A 20,490-nucleotide genomic window follows, 5' to 3' on the forward strand; every position below is an offset into this window, starting at 1 on the left:
ATGCCACAGTATCTGAAAAAAGGTTATCTTTCAGACACTATTGCTTGACCTTTTGTGATGAGGAAAAGAGCTCAACTTTCCTAGAATGCTTATCAGCTGATCTGAGAGAATTTAACATTATTCCCTCCCCCCATAACACAGTCCCAGGCTTCAGATTGGAATAGTGCAACATCATTATTCAAGTTGCAAAACAGGTTTTGGTTTATACAGATTAAATATACAGGGATTTTTCAAATCTCTGCTACTTGGAACTTGCCTAACCTTGGAGTAAATTAAATTGCCCATTGATCATGCATTATTCTTATTATAACTGATTAGAAATGAATCCAACTTTTAATGCAAATATGATTGGTATGTATGAAAAATTAGTACAGAATGGAGTAAGAACCCTTACAGTGGGTAGTCGTACATTTTCCAGTATGGGAACGTTATCATCGTCTCAGGAAAAATATCGGCAGTCTATTACTTTATAATGTTTTTACAGCTTGTAAGAACGTGTTCCACTGTACTATAAACCACTGCTTGTGAAGCTTTGCTGCTGGCTAGGACTAGCAGTTTCTTTAGCCAGGAGCATTTTTATCATACAAAATATAATATATTTAAAAACAATTGCTTTCTCTGAGAATCAGTAACTCAATTCTCGGAGCTGTATTCTGATGCACCTGTATAAAATAACAGGTATAGGTTAAACATGTGAATATTTCTAGTAGCTTGACAATACTAATAACTGGGACGGTGGCGTCGTCCTGTAATCCAGCTACTAGAAGGTCACAAATTGTGGATATTTATAGGCATGCACTGTGGATGCGGTACTCCCTGTTGTGGATTAACGTCTACACTAGTGAGTACTACGACTATCCGCAGTATTATCCTGATAATTAAACCAATTCGTTAATTACAAGGCAAAATGTGGTTCGGATTCCACTATAAACTGTAGGTCCCTTAGTTGTCATTGGCTGTATGGGCTATTGATTAACAGCTGTGTCGAAGGAATATCCTTAGTCACTAACAAGACTACAAGATCGAGCCACTCATCCTACACTCATTTCCTACTTCATTTCATACTTGGCTTAAAATACCTATATCCGTGTGGTCATAATTTCAAAGTATACAGTAGTATTAAAGTATTATAAACAATTTTGAACTAGGAGGGGTAAAGCTGTTTGGGATAGTTTCCATTTCTATTAGTACTGTGTAGATTCCTAGTACAAAGCTCCAAACATCAACAACAGTATGTGAGGTTCCTGTCAAACTTTCAAGTATATCAGGAACAATAAATCTCACGTTTAATAAACGCTTTTATTATAACCACTACAACACCAACAATCCAAATTAACCTAGACTAGTTGTCTTTCTTCAGTCCAAACTGTGCATGAAGAATGGGAACATAATCGTCATACTCAGCTTGGTAAACATTCAAAGCCTTCGGATCGCCCAGTGTGTACTTCTCGGCAAACTTACGGATGGAGAACTTCCTTCTGAACATAATCGTGGTTTTATTGACTCTCGGCTCTTCGAAGATGATCTTCTCAGGCTGCTGGTAGACGAGGAAGACGTATCTGTGGAATCCCGAGTCTTTGGGAGGACCAGAACCGATGTATTCAGCAATGACATCTCCTGAGGATAAGTCGGTTCCCTGGATGTTACCGACCAGCCAGTGCAGGAACTCCCGTGCTTCAGGGTTGATCACGCTGGGCGCGTCAGGATCGACCATGGCCAGGAGGTAGAACCCCTGAGGGTCAGCCCAGGAAGTGTAGTTGACTGAGGGTTGACCCTTGACCTGGGTCGGGGTCAGCTTGTTGCCCATGTTGACGGTGATGTTGTCTCCATAGGAGATCTCCAATTGGTTCATCTGGTTGGCAAGATCAAACTTGTCTAAGACATCAGGTATGATTTCCAGGGGTGGGACAGGTTTGGCGCAACATGCAGGAAATCCTTTAGTCGGGTCTACTGGTGTAGTGGCCCAACCTTGAGGTAGCCCTATGATCCCACACCTAAAACAAAAAATGAGGGTTTTCAACAGTGATATAGTGGTAAACCTTTTTCAAAGCATGAGCGCTCATCATCGTCTTGGGGGAAAAACTGACAAACTAACATAGAGCATTTTTGGAAAGAGCAGAGTGGGAACGCTGTTCCCAAACATACCCACCACACTATACCACTGGTTTTTAATAACGTTCAATCTAGTGTGTGGGAATGGAACGTTTAATGATATTGCTTGTGAAAAAGTCCTTGGAGGAAATAATAATAACCGGAACAATAATAATCAAGTACTAGCAGCAAAACCCGGCTTTGCCCGGGTAAAATTATATGTACTGGTACTATATGGTGGTGTAGTGGTTATAGAATTATTTTTTTTCTGTTTTCATAGATGTACACATATCTTGGTATTATTAAATCTAGAAATCTGTTCAATGTTCTTGCACACGTTTCCTTAAATTACAACTAAAACAAATAAATTAAATTAAAATAAATTACAGCAAATAAATTATCCAGCTGACCATAATGTAAAGAAATATGTTCTTCATAAGGATAACATGGGAACTTTAAAAGCCACTGGGGCAGAGCCCAAGGGACTTTTTCAAAAATGTAAGGTCAGTTTGCAAATCTACACACCTAGACGAATATTTTGGTATATAATATGTGGGGTTAAATCTTAAAACAAAAAAGCCTTATTGTTCATAAGTTTCATGTAGCGTATTAATAATATAGATTATTGATTTAGTTACTGTGTAAGTACTTCTACTTTTGACCATTGAGACAAAAATTAATTGGGGTTCTCAAAATAGTAAAGTAAATGTCTCATTGCCAATGACTCATTTAAGTTATAGGTCTGAATACTGAACAGAACTATAAATACAACTCACAAAACGATTCTTGCAAGAGGTGTAGGTAAGTACATATGAAATATACTTGTACTATTGCCCGTTCATCCTGTAAGCGACAAAAATAATCTATCCTCCAAACAATCAGCCATCCAAGTCGTCCAAAATTTATTTTAGACAAGCCTATACTTCAGACAGGTGAAATCCTTATAAATCCCTCACTATACTGGAACAAGATAGGTTCAAACCCTAGACAATGATTTTCATTGACCGTGGAAACCAACCCCAGATACTGCACCATACTATTGCTGGTAAACCGAACTGATATAGATCTAAAACTTGTCTTCAAGGAGGAAGATGTTGCAGCATCGGTCAGGAAAAACACTATCTGTTAAGTTGTAATTGTATGTATACTCAATACTTGCAAGTGAATGTATTCATGAGATATTCGTGAGCATATCTGACTTTGCGGCTTAAATGTCAATGTTTAATGGTTATTTATGTCATGCTTACGCTCCAACCGCGAAAGTCCCGTCTTCTTTGCAGATGTTGGCATAACATGCTCCGGGTTTATCATATTGCTCGTTGACTTTCAGTTCCTTCCCATCGTCTGTCTTGCAAGCGGTCTTCTCATCTGAAAACAGTGAACTCTTTAGGGTGTGGCAAAACAGACTGAGCAGTTTGGCCCAGGTGTATCCAAATGTGAATTAGAAAGTCCTTTATTGGTCCTTTTGTCATCAGCCACTCACACCGAATCAGTCACCATCATAGTTTGGTCTGAACAAGTTCGAGATTATGCTGTATGTGTGTATTCTAAAACAACAAGAGATTGTAGCGCAAAGAGCTATTCGCTGGTAGGTTTTGACTTGGGTCAACGAGGCTATTCCTATAGCTCCTAGGGCAAACACAATATAATTGTGGGTTTAACAGGTTGACAGAAATTGGTAGCACTCTTAAAACTAAAATAAACGGACAGAAGATCTTTGAGACACCAGACAATGTTTTGTTGGTCAAAGCAGCATATGAGTAGTTTCTTAGGTGTTTACACAAGTCTCTGCATTTTTCATCATCTAATTATTTTTATTCTCAGCCGACAAAATATTTTTATGAATGATAATGCAATCATAATGTTAGGCTCAACGAGAAATTCATAACGCAATCAAATGCCTTCTATCGGAACGTCTACATGGTTCAAACTATTCAATCTGTTTTGCCACACCCTGTGTAATCAAGAATGATATAAAGCTCGAATCAAAGTTAACATCTATTAATAATTTTGTATCAAGAAAACCAGTCAAAATCACATTGAGCTCAAAACTCTGACGTGGGAGTACCGGTACTGTATCATCAATCGTGAAATTATAGCAGGGATGTGACAGGAATACTGATCATTCCTGAGAAAATACTGTGTTTTCCCTGAGTAAAAAAACTGAGTATTAATTGAGAAAACAGGATATTCCCTAATTAAAAAATAAGTGTTCCCTGACAAAATACTGAGTATTTCAATGATTAATTTAGTAATTCTCTGATCAAAAATCTAACGTGGACGCTGAATTCTTCATGTATAAAATGGAAATTCAAACGTTGCTCAAATTTGTAGAGTGTAGAAGATTTTTTTGTTTATATGCTTAACTATTAATCGATTATAGTTAAGGAAGAGTTCTAAGTAAGAGGAAAATCTGGGGGAAAACCAGAGTGACCCTGTGGCTTCTGAAAATTCTAGAGATAAAGTTAATCATCACAATAATATTGTAACTCTTCTACCATAGAATTTAAACGAAATATGTATCTACAAATGAATAAAGATCATTTGATTTGAAGTACAATACAGTACTGTAATCAGTTTGTCAGTTAATCATAAATATTATTACATGAACAATAGTTTTAATAATCATTTGAAAGCATTTTACGTTTTTTAGTATTAGATGCATCATAGAACCAGTTTCCTACATCCTGTAACTTGAAACTTATAATCTAGATTAGAGAGTGTGATAGAAAGTTTGCAATATGTTTTTAACCAGACTAACTTTGAACTTAAATACCTACCTTGTACCTCTGCAAAGATTGATGCCACACACAGTACCACTAGAAAATACCTTGTTAACATCTTTCACTACAGTCCTGTTCAGTGTTATGAGTTTCAGTTCAAGCTTTCCTATGTGTAGGCAGTGTTAACAAGGTCAATATGCTTAAAACCGGTTCTGCAGGCTTGCACTGACTGTACACTGATCCCAGCTGTTGAAAGATTAGGGAAAACCAATTGTAATTTACATCTTCCAAACAAGTTTCCATCTGAATTGATTTACTTTGAATATTCAAGAGTGTCACATGTTTTCCGTCTTTTCCTCCTATAAGTAGGGTACTTTGCTTCTTCTCCCCTGCCGCTGCAAACCTGCAGACTATACAAACTTATATGTTCCTGATTGGATTTTTATCGTTTCCTTAAACATGTAAGATTTAGATTTATTCCCTACTACAGGTCGTCCAGTGGTCGAAAACTCCACCAAAAATAATGTAATATACAGACTTCTCTTATTTTCACTCCACACTGTAAATGAAGCATGTAATGATTGTGTAGCAGTCTTCCATTTGTTTTTATTTTCTGTTTCTTTATCGTTTTTATTTTGTCACAAGCATGGCAACAGCAACCCATAAGGCCCATGTAAATTGTTTTTATTTTAAATTAATTTTAGTGATTTTTTGAGCTTGTTTTAATTTATAAAGGGATTCAGCACATCTACAGGAAAATATCTTTCTAACAGTATGTGTAGATTTTTCCTGCGATGCACACGAGCTGAGAAAAAAGGTTTTAAAGAAACATGCTTGTCTATTAATATATTAGATTTAAATAACATAAGGTTAAACAAGTACTTTTGCTTCAATAGAAAAATACTTTTCCAAGTATAACTTTGGTTTCTTTTTCAGTACATATGGAGAAAGGATTATGTTCATAAATATTTTCAAACTTTGATTTTTAAGAGGAAATATCCGTTTTGGGTTGACATGAAATCCCTCATCATAATTTGATATCCTTATGGATGGACTGAAGAAAATGTAAGGTGTTAGATAGGTAGTGAAAATTTAAATTTTTCCTTATTTATTTATTTCCTCTACAATTATATGCAATTGCATTATGTCTAACAAACTAAGACACACACTTTCAGCTTTAGAATAGTCTAATCACACAGATTTCATAAATATTTGTTAGCTATATTATTAAATAATCAGTTTGGAAATAAATTAATAAACACCAATTAATTAACAGTACAACCACACATCACCTAATACAGAGATACCTCTATTGAATGCTTATATAGTCCCCCCTCTTAAAAATAATAATATTCCAGGGTCGCTTGTAAAACAATTCTCTTGGGTTTGTACTTATAAATTACAAAGCTTTGACAAGATCAAATACCAAAGCAAATGATAACTTGTAAAAAAATTGAACAGAAAAGTAGAAATCAAACAACTTTGTGGGAGCCCCACTGCCCTGGATTGATCTGGTCAAAAACAACCAGACATAACACTTTAAGGAATACTTGAACTTTTAATTGATAATTATTGAAATAGCTTGAATCCACCAAAGAAACTTAATCAAAAACAACTAGAGGTCAAGGTTAGTGACCTGGTCAGTTATCGTGATAGGGAAAATAGTGATGCTTGGGAAAACCATTCTATTTTACCAAGCAAATTTCCTGGTTTGGTTTGGCTAGTAGTTTTACTTGGATATCAGCTATCAATTCTTATAATTGATCTAAACTTGAAGAGCAATTATCTTTAACAGTCCATTAAGCTTCATAAGAAACATACAATTGGTTTGCATTTAATATTAACTGTTTATTTCCTGTCCCCACCACAAGTGGTGCCAACGTTTAGGTCAGTCACAGTGTTGCCAACCGAACCAGTTTATATCTTCTCAGTTGGACATCCCGCTCAGTTAGCCTCTGGACATTATTAGTGAAAGACTCAACAATGTATTTAGATAAGTGTATTGTGTTAGTTATTTGTGCTGTTATAGTGAGTGGAAGAGGTGAGTGGTGAAGATTTTGTTGTTTGTTGTAATATTACGATTAGTTGGTCAAGTCAATAAAATCGTGGGTCAATCAATAAAAATTTCAGTTGTTTTAAAATAAATAAATAGGTTTTTAAGTGAGTTTTTGTAATAAATGATTAAATGTTTTAGAACTTATTGATTTTAACCTAAAATTGTTCAATATGAACATTTTTTTGAATTTTTTTAGGAGTTTTCCTTCTTTGCTAAACCGGTCCCAAAAATGTGGAATCACAGTTTTCCTTATAACTTTGCATAGGTGGATTTGTTTAAGGTGCTTAAAGTTAGGTTTCCTTCCTTTTCTGGATTATGTTGATTGAGTTTTATTCTAAAAAAGAATGGTTACAAAAAAAAAATATTTTGGATGAACACATCACAAGTTGAAAATTAATATTTGAGATATATTGGCAAAATATTGTATACAAGTTATTATTAATAAAGGGTGATAAATAAAGAAGTCAATAAAGAGAGTCATAGACTATAGTATGGATATCCCCATAGTGTAAAATTTGTTTTTGTTCAATTCTATAGTTTATTTTTAACAATTCACTTCCGTGTTACTATGATAAAACATTCTGATCTGATGATTTTACAATTTTTAAGTACATTTCGGTAATTTGAATATGTCTTTTACAATTTTCTTCTTTATTACCTTCATTTTAAACTGGTATTTAAATTACAGATGTATTGAAATAGACAATTTCATAAGATAGAGTTATTGTCTTTAAAAATTGTATACAAATGTTGCTTACAAACAACAAAAACTTGTTCAACCTCCTATTAAAGTTGATCATTTATTTATTCATGACTGAACTTAGACTTAACTGAGCTTTTTTTGATAACTTTAAACTGTTTGAGAAAATTAAGGATGTAACTTTCAAAATTATATACTTTTAACTTATGCTTGAGGATAATTTGTCCAAAATGTTAAGCAGGTTTTGGCTACCATTACATAGGCCCTACTAGGAGCATTGACTATACTAGTATTTTCACCTAAAATCACAAATAAGGAAGTATATCATTCCCTTGTCTTATTTCCTTGTCTGTGGTAAAATGTAGATGTTAAATTTATTAAAAAAAATACTTTTGTACCAGTACTGGAAAAACTAAACATAACACCATGCATTTGACGGTACATGCCCCAATACTAAATGTATATGAATTTGATCGTCTTCTGGAAACAACCTTGCGTTACAGAAGGTTGGTTTTTCTTAACATATTCACGCTCTGACAAAGTCTTTAAGTCTTTGCAAGGATAAGGTAGAATAAAGTGTAATGTCCTTATGCTGATTCATCAGTCTTTGGCCGTTGAGAGTTCTTTGTTCTAGTATTTTTGTTATAGATTACAGCTGGTTTTCCTTAATCTCATCTGCTCGGTTTTCTCTTTGCCTTTTCTTTCTGTTCAAAGTTCAAAACTCATTTCTGAGGCATAAAGAATAATAATATGATTAGATGAAAAAAGTTAATAATTCACAAAATTTTGAATATGTCGATTGTATATCTATCATAAAGAGTAAGTTGCCCCACTCAATTAGGTTACAATAAAAATCAATAAGAGAAGTTTATTTGATATCCATTCTCTACCTATGTGTCTTTATGGTGTTCTTTTTTTATGTTCCTGATGGATATCATCATATTATATGTAGTATGAGAAAGGGAGAGGCTATTAAATATCAGCAATCCAAAAAATGGAAAGATGAGATTCTATTTGTTTTATTTTCTACTTTAGGACAAAAACAGAACCGCCCAAAAGGCTGCACGTTAGACAGTGGAGAAAAAATAAAACTAGGTCAGCAAGTAGACGTACCAGGCAAATGCAGATTGCACAAATGTATCGGCAACGGGGAATGGACCACGGGACCGTAAGTTGAACACTTAAAGATTTCTTTGACATATGGACGAGATGGTTGGGCTTTGTTACTAAGATGATAGAAGACCAGTTTTTAACCATCAAAAAGCTACCTATCTCTTGATATTGAGTAATGTTATTTTGTTAATTTAATTATTCATTTATAACGGTTTAACAGTGAATTTCTAGATTCTTACTTAACAATTGCATATTTGCAACCAAATGATGACACATCGTTTAAAACTATTGTGGTATGAAATTAATTTGTTGCTTGTAAGAATGCAGAATTAGAATATCTTCGATCTTGTAAATTCACTGTTTTATACAGGTACATACCTAGTAATAGGAAGAAAGTACAATTGCTACTTAAATTTATCATAGATTATTGATCATAGAATTAACATAATCATTTATAAGTCGAGTGTCCCATTGTCCAATCCGACATCAAATTAGACTGATCCCACAAACATCTTCATCATTGCACACGTACCAACACAAAATGAACAATAAAAAGATTAAAACGAAAGGCGGCCACACTTTTGGATCAGACAGACGGAGGTTGTACAGCTGACACTACACAATCTGAATTTGGTGTCGGATTTGATAATGTGTCACTAGCATGAAACAAGTAATTTACTGCACACTCAAACGGCTGAAGAGAGAGAAGGTGCATTATTATTAATGTGTTTTAATTACTCACCCCATTGCCATTGAGTTTCAACGAGTTATTTTCCCTAACTGCTTTTACTCAGCTTTCGAAACACTCTTTTCTTTGGCTCCTTCCCACTTCTATCTCTATGGCGCAGATGGGGAGCTATAAAATATAAAATATAAATGGGTAAAATGTAATTGGTGTAGTGGTTAGATCACGGGACTTTGCTCCCTGAGGTCCCGAGTTCAAATCCAGCCAAATCACCAATGGATTTCATCTAAATGATAATGCCGCAACCTCTAGATCTAGCCTGAAATAATGTGAAAAACAATGACAGGCTTGTGCCTAGCGTCCTGGGGGGGGGGGGATGGAACAGATGAGTAAGGAACAGATGATACACTCCATGGTACACGTGGTGTCTAGCACTAGTACTGGTGTCTAGAGCCATTCACACTCTTCCATGCTCATCACAAGTATATTTCCCGCAAAACATACCAGAGTCCAATAAGCGTGTTTCCTCTGTGCCGTACCTTCTCTGTGACTATTGCCATTCAGGAGGTCCGCAATAAGGTTGATCTAGTGGAAAGCATACAAATTGATGCTTTTGGTACCAAAACAGCAGCCATTTTTACCATTGATCGATTTAAGTAATTATTTAGTCTGATATTTACTTTTCAGATGTGGATATCTAGGAGTTCCAGCAGGCTGGGGTTCAACCACCGAGGATACCTCTAATACAGCCAAGTATCCAGAGTGTTGCGCTCACTTGATTCCTCCACTGGATATTGTTCCGGATGTGCTCGACTCACAACCGGGAACTGAGTATATGACCATCAACTACGGTCCAGGTGTGACAGTTGATGTTGGCACTACCTTGACCCCTACTCAGGTAAACAATCTAGCTCACAAACAAAAAGTAAAATAAAATTTAACAGATTGCTGATGATTTAGCTTTCTTCAAAAAAGCATTAACAATCCTGGAAAATGACCCTGTTTGCTTTTAGGAGCTATTGAAACACGACTGAATTAAATAACGGAATCAATTGTTTGGTGGGGTGTTACCTCCATGCCCCTCTCCCATTACTCTGCCCTTAATCCTTGTCAAACAAGTAAGGTTGTTGTGGTCAGTAAAAAAAATCGCAAGTAATCTAAGCCCCTTTTACACATACCCTTCATTTATTGTAGTCAGCATGAAATATACAAACAATAATATCTTTTTTTGAGTGTTTTTGTTTCAATAACATTGGTATTTTTAGTCGTTTTTTAAAAGTAAACTTGAGTGATCGGTCTAAAACCATGGTCTGGTTAATGTCGAACACCGGCCCAAATGAAATGTCATCTAGGTCCAAAAAGATTCTCCCTTGGAATAGAACTAGTTATTAGTGTAGTTGTCCAATAAGTAGTAGAATGTATCTGATTAATTGATATTATGTTTTGCTTGATCATTTTAGAGTAAAATATTACGGTTGCATATTTATGAATATGAACTTCCGTCTCATGCTTAAACTGCTGATTTAAACTACTTTCCTTAAGAATTTGTGGCTCTCTAACTTATGATACCACAGGTGTAGACTATAACCTTTGACTATCCAATATTCAATGCTATTGTATAACAAATAAAAATATGTTCCGTCGAATACATATCTATATAATCATTGAGAATTTTGATTTTTTCTGTTCAGGTTAAAGGAGAACCAGAAGTAAACTACACATTCTGGGCGGATCCCAAGTCCTACTACCTCCTTGCCATGGTAGATCCGGACGCACCGAGCAGACAGAATCCGCAAAACAGAGAGTTCCTGCACTGGTTGGTAGCGAACATTCCCGGAGACAACATCAAGTCCGGAGAAACGATCGTGGAATATGTTGGAGCAGGACCCCCGCAAGGGACTGGGCTACACAGATACTTCTTCTTGCTTTACAAGCAACCAGGAAGAATAAATATCAATCAGCAAAGGATAAACAAGAACTCTGTTGGGTGGAGACCAAAATTTTCCATTAAGAAGTTTGCCAAAAATTATCGTCTCGGTCGTCCCGAAAGTGTTAATGTATTTCAGGCCATGTATGACAGTTATGTACCGGAAATTCAAAAACAGCTCTCAGGGACTAGCTCACCATCTGGAAATGTGTTGGGTCAACAAAACTACGGTAACAACCCATGGGGAGCTTCCAGTCAACAACCTGGTCAAAATCCAAATCCACAACAACCTGGCCTCGGACCTTGGGTACAAACTCAACAACCAGGTCAACAGACTGGTTTCAACCAACAACCACAACAACCTAATGTCAACTGGCAACAAACTGAACGACCTTCCTACCCCAACCAGCCAGGTCAACAATTCGGCCCCAACAACTATCAACAACCACAACAACCTAACTACTCCAACCAGCCATCTGGCCCCAACAACTATCAACAACCACAAAACGGTTACAACTCACAACCCAGCGCTACTTCTTCCGGTAACTACTGGTTCGAGAAAAGAAAACAGCAACAAGGTTAAAAACATTGAACCATCGGCTCGGTGAGGGAGAATAGCTTGAGTCCCTGTGAATTCCTTGTACCCCTGCAAGGCAGCTTGGAGCAGCTCCTCAAAATGAAATGTAAATATTGTTTATTCAAAGACGAATGATTGTGTATGTTGAACTGTGCTGACTGTGTTGTTGTGTATTATTGAACTGAGATTAAATATTTAAAACTTTTGTATAATCAGAGTGTTTTCTATTCCTATTTTATAGGATGAAAACCTATTTCTTTGTGTTACTCATAATAATAGTTGTTATTTGCATGCTAAAGCTTTAGAACTATTAACAAAAAGGTAGAATGTGTTACCATTTGAGACGGTTTGTGACAAAAGATGTGTAATTCTAAACTCGGCTATAATTGGTGTTTGAGCGATTATTACAGACTTCCCATCATAATTAGTAAAAAAACTAGTTTTCATTACAATCAAGGATCTGATCTTGTTTCCAGCTAAGAAAGTACCTAAAACATAACAAGATTTAAAAACCACAGTTTCAAAAACCTGGAAAATCACAAAGAATAGGCCTAATAACACAGGAAACTGTAAAGTACTCAGAACAAAATGAAAATACAAAATACAAAATGAAACCTGAAACATATGATAGGTTAGAACGAAAAGTCTGCAACAATCCTTCAAGCACCAAAATTGAACTTTAAAAGGACACTTAACTTATTGCAACTGAGTAAATTAAAAGAGACAACTTTTGAAATTAATTTTCTATTTTATGGAAGCATAGTATTAAATGAATAGTCAAATTACACTCCCCTTGTGAGTCAAGACGTGTTTCAAGTGTGTTAGGTATAGAGCAAAAATGTCTTCAAGAAAGTTGCTAAGGAAGGTTAATCGCTGTGTCTGAGCAGTAGATTCAGGGCCGGGCCCAAGAAAATTTCCCCGTATGATGGGTGGAGAGGGTACAGTTATCTCTCAGACCCCTATCGCATCACATACAAAACGCGGGTCGGAGTGGGCCAGTTTTGAGAAACAAAGTATATTGAGTGATAATCATTTCAAGCTACACTGTCGAACGTTTAGTTGAAATCTCGGCAGAGATTGTTTTGTTACCGGTTCAACCCTTAGAATGTTCGGTGGTTTAAAATTGGGTCCAGCTTATCCTTGAACTCGGCTTTATACACATGATCCTGGCTAGGGAACCAGTTATTCTTCTTTACACATGATTAAGTCGAGGTACTAAATAAGCTAAAATTTAAGTCATATTGAACCTATTTTTTCAAACTACCAAATTGTGACTTAATGGGAAAGTTAGAAGTACAGTACTAAAGTATATATATTGTTATGTCTTCTCTAAGACTGTTAATAATTCATTTGTACCTATTTTTACTATCATATGTTTTCTGTTGTTTTTGTCTTGTAAAAATTCATGAATTAGATTTTGTGTTGAGTTAAGATGCGTGCATTTATTAATAACTAGTAAACACGTTGCTCGAAATCGAGCAATTGCAAAGAAGTAAAGTAGTTATTTAAAAACAAATAAAAGTCATTATAATTTCCGATGAGTTTAAAAGACTTTGAAATGAAAAATAACAGCAATTAAAATATACAGCTGATCAAAATGTAAACAATCATGTTCTTCATAAGGATAACATGGGAATTTTAACAGCCACTGGAGCAGAGCCCAAGGGACTTTTTCAAAAATGTAAGGTCAGTTTGCAAATCTACGCGACACGCTCTTTCCAATGAGACGTCAATGGATAAAATCGGTTAAGAAATGGCGGAGGAGTTCAACCGACAAAGTTTCATGTAGCGTATTAATTATATAGATTACTAGCAGAGTACCCGTCCTTTGTACGGGGTTGGCATATAAGTATAAAATGTTCATTTCAGTTATGAGAGAGGACAGGGTTTAAGAAAATTTGTTCTTTTACTTTATACGGTATCCTATACTTTAATACTTTTAATACTGTTCTATGAAATGGCGACCATACAAAGTAGGTATTTTAAGCCAAGTATGAATGGAGATGAGTGTAGGATGAGTGGCGCGATCTTGTAGTCTTGTTAGTGACTAAGGACGACATATTCCTTAGACACAGCTGTTAATTAATAGCCCATACAGCTAATGGCAACTAAGGGACCTACAGTTTATAGTGGAATCTGAACCACATTTTTGCCTTGGTATATACGAATTGGACTAATTATCACAATAGTACTGCGGATAGTCGTAGTACTCACTCGTGCGGACGTTAATCCACACCAGAGAGTATCGCATCCACAGTGCATGCCTAAATATTCACAATATAAATATAGTGTAGCACACATCTACCATAGCCCTAATGTTCTACCACTGCACCTAAACCATTGAAAAAAGTAAAGTTCTCATTGTGTACCACAACTTTTTGTTGCTAGTTGGTTCAAATTACCTGTTGTCATAAAATGCAAACAACATAATAGTGCTGCACCTTGTTGGTAAGGCTTATAACTTTTTAATGCTATTTAATATCATAGAACCAACTTGTGCAGCTGAAACGGCTGACAAAATTCTTTAATTCCTTTAAATATGAATACTCATAAGGTTAACATGAGAAACTCCAGAGCCAATGGGGTGGAGCCAGAAAGGATTTTTGAGGTAAGAATATTTCTATATGTTAATCGAGAATGTGAGCTATCATCATACCAAATTTCAACCTTGTCGGTTTAGTATTTTTTGCGTTTACTTGTCACATACATCCATCCATCCATACATACATACATACATACATTCATACATCCATACGTCCATACATCCAAACTTTCTTACTTAAAATATTAGTAGGATAAATAACCTGTTGTATTATTAATACTATTAATATTAACCTGTTGTTGTATTAAGCGATTTTTTGGAACAAAAGATCATTCCACAACAGGCAGGCTTTCGATCAGGCAAGTCTTGTTGTGGCCAAGTTTTAAACCTGACCCAGCACATTGAGGATGGGTTTGAGAGAAAACAGATCACGGGTGTCGCTTTTGTAGATTTAACCCCAGTACACAAACTCTATCCTATCATGGGGATCGCACCTCCATCAATCCGACGTGATGTCGCTGCCGACGCAGAAAGGACTAAGCAAGAGAAAGACCCTAGTCACCCATTACACAACCACCAACCTGCAGAGCGACGGCTTCGGTCCAGAAAGAGCTTTTTATCACGGACATGAGCCCTGGATGGATCACTATCAAGCAATCGGGTGGCAAGGTGGGAGGCCACGTTGACTAACCCTCCCATACCAGCCAGGGAGGAACTGGCTCCTGGTGGAGGCTTTCATTACACGGTGTGGAAGACCCTAAATCGAATTAGGGTCGAGGTACCAAAATGCAAGACAAACATGCAGAAATGGGGTCTCTTACCAGACGAAGAAAACATCTTGTGCGCGTGTGGTGCTGTTCAGGATCCTGGCCATCTGCTGATCTGCTCACGCCTAGACAAGTCTTGCACATTAGATGATCTTTTACATGCGAATGACAAAGCCATATCGGTAGCTAATTTTTGGAAAAGCGAAGTCTGATTTCCGGACCTGGAAAGTAAGTATTAATAAGAGTCATTTTATATATTTATTTGCATATGTATTTTAAAAGTACCAAAATACTATTCAGTGGTATGATTGACTAATAACAGAGTCATATCAACCAAAAGCGTAAAATTCACTAATAAATCTCAATGGAAATTCCTATGACATCATCTCCATAAATTACTTTGTTTTCCTTGAGGCAAGTGTGCAGCACAAAGATGCAAACATATTCCTCAAGGCCACCAGATGACTTCAAACTTTCAACACATTAACAAAAAGCCTTCATTTGTTATGCGTAGGCCGTGTGAATATTTAAATCTTTAGCTAGAACATCACATATCTTACACTGTGTTGGTGTGAGTTTCAAGTCTTCCCACCAGTTGTATGTCAGCTGATGACTCAAAATGGTTCGGATACTTCCATCATTGTTTTCTCTGCTCAGTGTTTGCTTGACTGCACATTCAGGTAATAATTTATGCATAGAGCAGAGTTTCTGGGCGATTTGTATCAAGAAACAACTAACTTGTTTGATATAACAATGTATTTTTATTTTAAAATAACTATGCTAATATATGAAAACAACCAAGAGTGCACTATTATTTAGTAAACATCAATATGCTCAAAATTAAACGCTACCATTCCATATTTTAAGTTTTAAAATACTCATTAATATAATAAACGTACATCTAAATGAAAACTGTGACAGCAGGATGACTTAGACTGGTCTTACGGATTCAAAGCCAACAATTGTGTTTTAATTACTTTACACCTTAGTAAAAATAATCATTAGGTTGAGATTTATGTACTATGATTTTTAGTTTAAATTACCAAATTAAAACCACTAACAGAATTATTATTTTCTTGATACCTCTAGACCGGACACTCTGCATAATTTATAGTTTATAGTGTATGTACAATAGTATACACTTAGTGTAAGAAAATCAACTTTTAGATACTCCAGAACTAAAGTAGATATCCCATTAAAGAATGTATGGGAAAAAAGATTACGATAAGGTTAAGCTCTTTTAGATACAGCTGAGAAGCTGTATCAGATAGTTGCCGATTCGATCCTGAGAAAACACAAAATAATTTTAACGGTTCGAAACTGGACTCAGTTTTCCTAGATCATTGGGCAATAAATGATCTTGGAAAAAACCAACCAACTCAAGTCAGAAACTAAGGTGTGATCTCATTCATTCAATATTTTCAATTATTTTTGCCAATAATCAATATACGCAATAAATCAAATCAAATCAGTGTGACAGAGTCGCAATATTCAAAAATATTTAAAATAATCTCTGGTAAGCTAACTGAAATCTATCCATTCTCAAAATAATTCTCAACAAACCACTTGGTTTTCTTGCTAAATATTACCTTCATTTCCAATGAAACTTGAAACTATATTACCCTTTACAAACGTTATGTACAGTTTCAGGTGACTGCATGGTGGACGACCACGTAGTCAAAGTAGGGGAGAAAGTCGACGTTCCTGGCAAGTGTGTCTACCGAGCCTGCGCTGGCACTGACCAATGGATCATGAAGGCGTAAGTGATTGGCAGCCAATTGATGAAATTGGACTAATTTTTGCAAGATTGTTTAATTAGACAGTGCACAGTAGAACCCCTAATATTGGCTTTGAGATGACCAGAAAAATATTTGACAATCGGAATACAGGACGTAGTAGTTTTAGTGAATTTCCCATAGAAAAAAGATAAGACTGTAGGTAGTATGGTAAGACTAAGAGCCAGGATTGGTTTAAGTTTTTCATTTTGATGTCCCAAGAAGCCAAAAACACTACACTCTTTACCACTGGTTCACATAACTTTAGATAATTAACTTTTATTATTAACTTTAGTGTTTAAACTTAAAAGGCAATAATTTTAGTCAATGCTACAGTAAATTCCTTTCCGCAGGGGTGCCCAGAGGGGGGGTACTGTGGCGCGTTTGCGCCACAGGAATTTTTGGGGGGGCTATTTTAAGGGATTTTGGGGGGGGGGATATTATCTTGCTAGCTGTCATAATGAATGTATAATTTTGTATAAGTAGCCCGAAAAGTGTTTCTAAGTAGCTAACTATCAACAACAACAACATTTTGCCGTTCGTAATTAAGATTGCTTCTAAGAATGGTAAAAACGCACTTTGTCAGACAATCCTTAATATACCAGTGTCGAATTTTACTTGCTACATATGTTTTGGTGGTTCTTTAACTCCACCATCGTCAGGATTTGCAAAAGATCCACTTCTGGAGGTGTCGTCAGAATACGTTACAAACATTTAACTCAAACACGAAACTATTACAGACAGGCCTTTGAATTCACGCGTGTACATTGCCGTTCTGTCGGCAGGACTGGAAGTAATCTGAATCAGGTTCAGGTTATGACGGACCGATCACGTGGTCTCTGATGGATTGTCGTCTGCATTTTCAACAGCTGATATTGGACTATTGTAGTGACTGAGAAGAGTGTTGAAAATATAATAGGATTCATAATTATTTGAGTGTTTTCACTCAAAAATTTTTTTCTGTTCCTAGTTTTATGTATTTATATTTTAAACACCTCAAAGTATTTAACAAATTTCCTTTCGCGCAGTACTGTAGAATTTAGAGACCATCATTTATATCAAGCATATAAATTGGTTATTATTGTCAATAATTTTGAATGGAAAACTCAATTATGAATCTCATTATATTTTCAACACTCTCCTCCGTCCCTACAATAATTAGTCCAATATCAGCTTTTGATAACACAGACGCCAATTCTGAGACCACGTCTTTCCGTCACCACCTGATTCAGTTTACTTCCAGTCCTGCCCGCGGCAATATACACGCGTGAATTGATAGGCCTATCTGTTATCGTTTCGTGTTTTGTGTACAAACGGATCGTCTGACAAGATGCGTTTCTACCATTATTAGTCATAAAAGGCAATCCCGGGGCTATCAAAATGAATTATAAGATAACTTCACTTCGTCACAAAAACCTTTTGTACTGGTGGTAATTAAAGTATTGTGGATATTTTGCCCGGCAATATTTTTGTTGAAGGCAGCCTGGGAGTGGCGAGCAACAAGTCTGTCTCATTTCATGACTCTGACTATAATTTTGAAACAAGATACTTTTTGCCAAAGTATTATTAATGCACTTAAAGCTGTTTGAATTCTTAAGCTCTGTAAAAATTAACACCACACTGTGTTGGAGTAGAGTAATTCACCGAGTATATTTTTGTACATTTTGAAGACGTTGTCTATTGCAATACTGAGCACATGTTGGCTGACAATACAGATTCTGAATTGTAAATTGAAAAACTTCTAATTCGTCCATTAGTTAGATTAGATATAATGATGTATTGTTAAATGACGTTTCCTATTAAGCATTTAATTTTGATAATCAGCAAGTTTGTTTTTCGTACCTCAAGTTTACTAAATACTTAAAATGCTCGTTTTATGAGGTAAAGGGAAAATTGTCAGATAAATTGGTGGGAGGAGGGTAGGTTTAAATAGACGGCAGCATAAATTGTGGGAACTACTCCTGTGGCTTGGGGGGGGGGATTGCGCCTCTGGGTTTGGGGGGGATGGGCACCCCTGCGATCTTCCATTATCTACTCCTCCCTTTGGACAATCAAGTACATAGTAATCGCATTCTTATTACATGTATAACTATACACCGTAGCAGGTGCATTGTAAAAACCTATTTTGCTGCCACTGATTGTACTGGACGATATGTATTTGGCGGCACCTACACTTAATCGTACTTTTTCTTTTTGAGTGCACTCCTTAGTCCTTACAACACACTTGGTGAACTCCTCATACAAGCATACATCGAAACATCATGCTCCCCCAAACATCTGATTTCTGTGTGAATGAATGTAGAATGCTGAAAGGTTGAGTATGTGTTTTTTGTTTACTAATATTTTATGTTTGTTCTATGTTATTTGTACTGAAGTGGCTTTGAAACCATGAATATGAGTATATTTGGCAGTGGACAAACTTTAATAATTGATTTTCAACGTGTTTTCTATGGGTTTTTGTTGTTCTGTAATCCAACCTTGCCGCAGATGATCAAGATTGCTAATACCAAAGATAGAGCTACAGATTAGTGTATTTTACCGTTTGTCTCTAGGTGTGCGTCCATCGGGCTGGCTCCAGGATGGATCGTTACCCCCGAGGATGTGTCAAAGACGTACCCAGAGTGTTGCGGGAGAGCTGCGCCTCTTCTGAACATCATTCCTGATGTCGTGACAGGGCTGCGATGGAGCCTTGCGTTGAAACTAACCTACGCTAACAACATCGTGGACTACGGCAATGAGCTGACACCGACGCAGGTGAAACTTCCACCAGTTGTCGACTACTGGGCGGACCGTGACTCTTGGTTCTTGCTATCCATGGTCGACCCTGATGCTTCCACCCAGTTCCTTCACTGGCTTGTAGGAAACATCCCGGGGAACGACGTAGCGAGCGGAGATAATCTAGCAGAGTATGTCGGCTCTGGACCTCCTAAAGGAACGGGTCTACACCGATATGTATTCCTTCTGTACAAACAGAGCGGAAATATCACATTTGACGAACCTCTTTTGGACACGAGTTACCGGGGAAGACGAAACTTTTCGGTTGAGAAGTTTTCCCGAAAATACAACCTTAGCGATCCTATCAGTCTGAATTTTTTTGTCGCCCAGTATGATGATTACGTCCCCGAAGTTCTCAAGCAGCTTGGAATAACGTCAGTTGATTGATTAAATTTTGTCGAGGATTTAGATTTAGTAAAACTTATTTGTTTAGAATAAATAAAGGTGTTGGCAAATATGGTTTTTGACCTGCTACTCTAATCTGGTATTTACCAAAGCAGCAATGTATTTATAAAATAAAATATTTTACTGATTAATTGTAGTTTATTTTGTATACATTTTTATCGTTAAATACAAATCCATTAGCCATGTCATGTTACTTGATGTTTATTTTGACAACATTGTGTTGATTTGGTTTTAATGTTATACGAGTGAAAAGCGTTGAAGTGAGATTTGCAGCCGATTCCCACAGACGCACACTGATTATAAGTAGCATACGATAGAGAGAGTGATAGTCAATTGAGAAGTGTATAGACCTAG

General features: G+C 36.3%; 2 protein-coding genes across 2 annotated transcripts; one reads left to right on the forward strand and one right to left on the reverse strand.

Moving 5' to 3' along the window:
- Window positions 1-1,264: 1,264 nt before the first annotated feature.
- LOC129002635 (protein D1-like) lies at window positions 1,265-5,006 on the reverse strand. Its single transcript, XM_054430585.1, has 3 exons — window positions 4,872-5,006; window positions 3,339-3,459; window positions 1,265-1,994 (listed from the first exon to the last, which is right to left on the reverse strand). Exons 1-3 carry the CDS (start codon window positions 4,930-4,932, stop codon window positions 1,343-1,345), a joined length of 834 nt encoding a protein of 277 aa, XP_054286560.1. The 5' UTR covers window positions 4,933-5,006; the 3' UTR covers window positions 1,265-1,342.
- Window positions 5,007-6,684: 1,678 nt separating this feature from the next.
- LOC129002333 (uncharacterized) lies at window positions 6,685-20,267 on the forward strand. The gene is made up of 7 exons (XM_054430051.1): window positions 6,685-6,855; window positions 8,606-8,738; window positions 10,056-10,266; window positions 11,060-11,873; window positions 15,826-15,861; window positions 16,826-16,940; window positions 19,509-20,267. Exons 1-7 carry the CDS (start codon window positions 6,798-6,800, stop codon window positions 20,116-20,118), a joined length of 1,977 nt encoding a protein of 658 aa, XP_054286026.1. The 5' UTR covers window positions 6,685-6,797; the 3' UTR covers window positions 20,119-20,267.
- Window positions 20,268-20,490: the final 223 nt, after the last annotated feature.

Source organism: Macrosteles quadrilineatus, unplaced genomic scaffold (genome assembly GCF_028750875.1).
Source record: "Macrosteles quadrilineatus isolate MER2022 unplaced genomic scaffold, UCM_ALF_1.0 Scaffold_9__3_contigs__length_116548681, whole genome shotgun sequence".
NCBI lineage: Eukaryota > Metazoa > Arthropoda > Insecta > Hemiptera > Cicadellidae > Macrosteles > Macrosteles quadrilineatus.